At 37.7% G+C, this 6,000-nt stretch overlaps 1 protein-coding gene across 9 annotated transcripts in view; it reads left to right on the top strand.

The window, feature by feature from the left end:
* The first annotated feature begins 3,468 nt into the window (after positions 1-3,468).
* Positions 3,469-6,000, top strand: part of KIAA1109 (KIAA1109 ortholog) — a 116,779-nt gene continuing 114,247 nt past the window's right edge. For all 9 annotated transcript variants that reach the window (XM_026847371.1, XM_026847367.1, XM_026847368.1 and 6 more), the window contains exon 1: positions 3,469-3,598. In XM_026847371.1, the coding sequence (XP_026703172.1) occupies positions 3,502-3,598 (97 nt within the window). In that variant the 5' untranslated portion in view covers positions 3,469-3,501. The remainder of the gene's footprint in view (positions 3,599-6,000) is intronic.

The following is a 6,000-nucleotide window of genomic DNA, read 5'->3' as shown; positions in this document are numbered from 1 at the left end:
TACTGAGAAAAGTGGATTAATAAGTGACACAAGTAATTAAAAATAACTTTAAGTGACTGTTAAGTGTGTGTTTCTGCTATAAAGGAAGCCTGTCTGACCAGGAAGAGCAAATCTACAGTGATAACGAACCCTCACATGTTCAAGCCAGTCTGCTGTTTACTTTGAACATACTAAGTGCTCTAAACATGCACAACCTGAAAAGCAGGCCCAAGTCGTTCAGTTTGGGCATCATAAATAAAGGATTTGGCCTTTATCTCTTCTAGCTTCAGATATCATTTGCAGAAAGAAGACTATGTAATGCCTTAAAGGACTGCTGTGAAGATAAATACAAGTCCTGGGGTTCTGTCACTTCAGTGCCACAGAATCTTCCTCTTCTCCTATGCTCCTTCCAGAAGAAGGCTGATACATTTTGTATGTATTAACATGGTATGTGGTGAATGAGAGCCACAAGCAACACACTGAGTAGTAAAGATGTGCTTAAAAAAATTTAAAAAAAAAAAAAAAAAAGATGGGAGGAAGGCATATAAACTAAAACAGTTGTCATGGTTTTGGACTATATTTCGGCATGTGAACTGAGCATTACAAAACAGTAGAGACCTTGAGAAAATACTGTAAATAAGTGCAGAGAGGTAAATGTGAAGGTCTGGGTTTCTCTTCCTCTTCGGTGTGTTTCCTTTCTTGTATTAGCAGGGTTGGTAAGACTGGGGTTTCCCACCTAGATTTGGGTCTCATCCCTCCAGAGCAGTCCTTTAGGATTTGGAAAGTATACTGTTACTTCAAAAGAATACAGTATAGTAGCAATATGAATGTGAATTAGGCTCATCAGCCAGTGGGTCAGTGTTCCTGGAGAGTTCAACAGTTAATGTTTTGTCTGCCTGAAAAGTAATTTTGCCCACTGGAATAAATGTGGATGAGCACCGGCAGGTGAGGGGTATCCACGATTCAAGTCTATGGGTACCGTATATAGGGCATGGAAGATGAAGGTGCAGGACTGTCAACAGGAAGAAATACGCATCAACATCTCTTCCTTTTAACAATCATCATGATCCAGATCGTGCCTTTCCACCTTCCATGCTGTATAAATGCACAAGGACATTATAAACAGTGTGTACTACTTATGTCTCTTCCCCTTTCTATTATACTAATTCATAAGGACAAAATTGCTTCATAATCTAAGTGGATTAAGCACCTGCTTCCTCTGAAGTGTGTACTGAGAGCCTGCATCTAGTGCAGGTGTTGCTGCTGCCTCTTTCTGGGTGGTTACACTTTCATGGCCATCATACTCTTCCTTGGGTGACTTGATGAAGGGCGAAGGGTGCCCAAACAAAACAAAAAAAATCAATGGGGCGGCATGTTAAAGGATCACCTGTGGAGCTCCAAAATGACATATTGACACATGATGACTGATGGGGGATTCCTGAGTTTGTTTGCATACAAATAGCAAATGTATTTCAGAAAACTTTCAACGGTATCCAGTTTATGGTTATGGATAGCGGTGACAAAAAGTGATGTACCCTGTCTTTGTTTAAGTAACTAAGTATCAGGATTCCATGACTTGCAGTCTCTGAGTTGTCTTGCCCCCATCCTATTTAGAGCATAACGATATTTAATGTCCTATCTCAGTGTTATGTAACATTGGGTGATAATTTCTTAGGAAAAAGCCACAGGTTGCTTTCTTAAGGGAGGGTGTTTGTTAAGGTGAGAGGCAGTCCTCACCATTGGGCAGCATTTCCACTGTGGTCTTGAGCACAAGAGTGACACTGTTGTTTTCTCCCTTTCTTACCAAGAGACGTTTGTTCTTCCTTTAAACTGAAAGTGTTGATTTTGGTTTCTCCAGTTACCCCGTCATTCTCAGGTTAAAGGCTCTTAGAGGCTGCCCACAGAGGCATCATCTGCTTAGTAATACAAGTTGACATATGGGGTTTTTATTAAGGTACTGTGAATATCTTAAAGCACATCACAGTGCCATTATGTGATTTAATTTATCGATGTAATGTTCCTTTAAAACAAGGGCTTCTTTTTGTAAAGTGTGTGTATGTGTGTGCAATGCTTATTATTCTTCTTTGTAGGGGAGCTTCTTTTATCACCAATACTGGAAGCAGTGTCTGGTGTATCGCATTTTGGTATTGTTTTTTTTTGTTTTTGTTTGTTTATTGCTTTCATGGTCTTCCCTCCGCGTTCTATTCCTTCTTACAGAAGAGGTAGCAAACAAATTGTTAGCACTTAATCTCAGGATCTTAGTTAAAAACATAGGCTCTTAGTTCAAGGTACTGTATTTACCCAAATGTAGGGAAGAAACAAGTGCATTAAAATCAGGGTTTTTTCAGCTTCTCCTTCTACATTTTGTTGTTTTCAAGTTATAATAGTGAGAGGTAGTACAAATATTACAGGAAAAACTTGATAACTTGTTAGTTTTTTTGCTAACACTTCTAAATACTGACTATTCCAAAGGTGTTATGCTGCTCAAAACCTGAGGTCTTACCAATGTTACGTAGTTTTATGTTCTAGAGCTTTTGATGGAGACCATCACAGATTTCATTAAGAAAGGAAATAAAGTCTACTTTTTTTTTGAGGGCATTGTACTGGCAGGAAGACAGGCTGCCAGGAGCTGGAAGGTGTTTTTGTTTTTGTTTTTTTAAAAAAGGCAGAATTAATGCTTATCTTCCTGTAAGAAGGCTTAACAGATAACGTCCAAGGGAGAAGACTTCAACTGAAACTAATGGAAGTAAAATACTGCTGGGTAATTACAGATGTTACTGAGCTGAGCTACTCCCTGTTAATCACACTTAATTAATATAACCCAGTTGCAATGTGAATTATGGGTGGTTTGAATAAGTGTATAAGATCAGAAGGACTGGTTTTCTGTTCTCTATAACAGAGACACTGTGTAGTCACTTTTTATATGATGATGCAAATGCATCCTAAAGCAAGAGGACACAGTGGATTAGGAGGTTATGGGAATTTTCCATAGCTCCCCAAAGTGTCTACTTCGGCTTTTCCTTCCACAGAGGCAGGGAGTCCAGCCTCATATTGTCTCATATTCCCTTTTCACATTAAGTCTCCCTTAGAAGGCTTAATACAAACTCATTTTTACTTGTATGTTCAGTTACCTTTTGACTTACTACTATGGGACAACAGTTTTATAAATTTATTTGCTATTATATACTGTATGGGGCATTCATGCTAAATTTGGAGAGTGTATGCTGGCATTCTGTTGATCTATAATCTGCTTTAGCAAGGCACTCAGTTTCAGCAGAGATGAGTGGAAGTGTTTCTGTAGCTCTAGAATAGAAGAAAGGGTAGCTGAGAACCCGGAAGATGTTATTGAAGGAATATAATAAATAAAATCAAATTTGTATGAAACAGACCGTTAAGAGATCATTTCACATGGTACATACACAATTCTTTCCAAACTGTACTGTGCTTGTTACTCATTTTGGGGTTTTTGTTGCTTTTTTCTTTTTTCAGTTCTATAGGTGGTGGTGCAAAAACAGTTTAGCAATGGATCAAAGAAAAAATGATAGTTTTGTTCCAAGTATCACGCAGTTGGAAGACTTCCTAACGGAACATGACTCCAATGTTGTTTGGCTGTTAGTAGGTAAGGTTTCTGGTTTGGATAAATTTTTTTTGTGTGAACTTTTAAATGTACTTCTCTAAATGCTGGCATACCAATATCAAATTTCTTACCAAATTGCATCAAAACACTGAAAATAGATTTTTACTTGTCATACAGCTGTTTAGTGAGGTATAGCAATGCGACTTAAGTACTTCAGAAAGAAAAAAACATGGAACTGTTTCCAATACTAATCGTGCTGCAACTCTTGTGAGATAAGTCCAATGTGCAAAGGATGGTGCTCTACAACTTCAACTCTGCAAAATAAGAAATCAGTGAGAACTTCTTTTCATAAAATACATTTTTTTCTAACACCAGAGTAAGCTGGTGATTAATAGTAATACCTTAACAAAGGATTAGCCTTGTAACACACTGACAGGCAAATACAATAACTTCATCATACCACTATGTACATATCTGCCATTTAATATCGTATAGTTTGAATAGTGATATAAAGACTACTGCATTTAATGATGTAACTTCTAGACTAAATTGTGTGCCACAATGTCTTTAAGCCATTGTGTACTTTTTGTTATGGGCTATTTTTGTAAATGTGCCTGATTTAGGTATGCTATTTTTTTATAACATCAGTGTTATTGTTTATATCTGTGTGTAGGTAGTTGTGTTTTCTGAATCTATGCACAGGTGGATCAGGGGCAGCAAAATAGAGTGAGGGGCAGCCCAGGAAAAATAACTTTATATTTTGACTTCTGGGAAGTTAAACCATGTCTGTTCGCTACTGATGTACTAGAATTATTTTTCAGTAGGCCAGACTGAATGAAAAGGACATAGGAAAATTAGCCGGGGGTGCTTTCTGAATATTGTTTATTTCACTTTTGGTATGTTGCCATGGAAAGTTCGTACTCAACATAAAATCCTAAGTGTAATCAAGATAAGAGAAGTCACCATGCTGATAGTTGCTCATGGTAAAATATGGAACAGATGAGGAACAGATCTGAAAAGGTTGTCTTTGGAAGCTTTAACTTGAGACTTGGAGATGTTCAGGTCTTTCACCAAAGAATGAAAGTGTCAAATTGCAGCCTGCAGAATTTTCTTTCTCTGGTTTTCCTTTTCTGCACTGGATTCTTAGAACAAACTTAGTATTTCTATTTGGAAAGTATGTAGGATATAAGCAAGTCCATGTAACAGGTACAGTAAGCCAAAAGCTTTGCTTAGCTTTCTTACTTGCTTGAATATATTAAACTTACGAATATCTGTTTCGTGGAAGGGTGGGTGAAACTTTAAGAAATAATGTAGTCCATCCCCTTTAGAAATAGGGGCAGAATGACCTATATACATTTACACAGTTTTGGGGAGCTGCTGATCTCTTCAGTTTTAAGAAATCACCTGGTATTCTAGAAACAATGACACAAACAACAGAAAAAGCTGTGTAGCCTCCTGTTATTATGAGGTTTGGTGTAGAAACATATTGAAGTAATACATATTAACTGACTTAGTTTCAATCAGCCATTCCTCCTTTGCTTTCATCTGCTGACCTATGGCATCTTGTTATAAAAGAACAAAATAAAAGAAAGTATTTTCTTCTGAATCCTGAAACAGATAGCTATTGATCCAAGTAAAAGAGGTGATGAATTCTAGAAATGAACATGCTTCTCAAAGAGCTGTTGCTCAATTCCAGAATAATTTCTAAAAATGACATACAGTCAAACCTTCTAAATGTAATTTCCAAAATGTCGTTTCAGTGAAAAGGCTTTTAAAATGAAGAATATAATGATGAGATGAATAGAGTTTATGGGATCTGTCACTTAATAGCAGAGACTAAATTTGATGAGGGAAAAGAAAAGGCTACAATTTGTGCTAGAAGTGAGACTAGTGGTAAAGGCAATGGATTAGGACCATAGTGCCTGGAGACTTCACTAGTTTGCTGATTTTTCTCGGTATATGTCACCTTAAGAGGGAACCTTCTTGGCTTTAGGTATCTAGAAATGTGTAGTTGAACTTTGATCACAAACTAAGTTTTATTACTGTAATGAGACCCTTTGAGTGTGAGTTACTCCACCTTCCTCCCTACATTGATAGAGGACCAGCAGCGAGTAGCTTACTCATCTGAAAGCGAGGGGAGTTAAATGCTGTCCTTGCAGTATGCTTTCACAGAGTGCCAAGAGCAGTTTCTTTCCTGGGGTATAGCTTTAACCCTCCCTGCCTTGTTCCTGTGTAGTCACTCACACAGATCTGATTTGTTTTACACATCAGGCAGCTTACCTGGGTGTCTGAGCTACTTGAATTTTGGCCACACTGGATCAGTTTTCCAGTAAGGAAAAGACAAAGTCATGCAAGTCTTTCTCTTCTGCCTTCTCCTCATCTTTCAAGAAAGCACAGTTGTTGTTACAAAGCAGTGCAGCATCACACTGCAAAAAAATTAAGGG

Source organism: Athene cunicularia (assembly GCF_003259725.1).
Source record: "Athene cunicularia isolate RWA chromosome 4 unlocalized genomic scaffold, athCun1 chr4_part2, whole genome shotgun sequence".
Lineage (NCBI taxonomy): Eukaryota > Metazoa > Chordata > Aves > Strigiformes > Strigidae > Athene > Athene cunicularia.
This window is presented reverse-complemented; position numbering and strand designations above follow the sequence as displayed.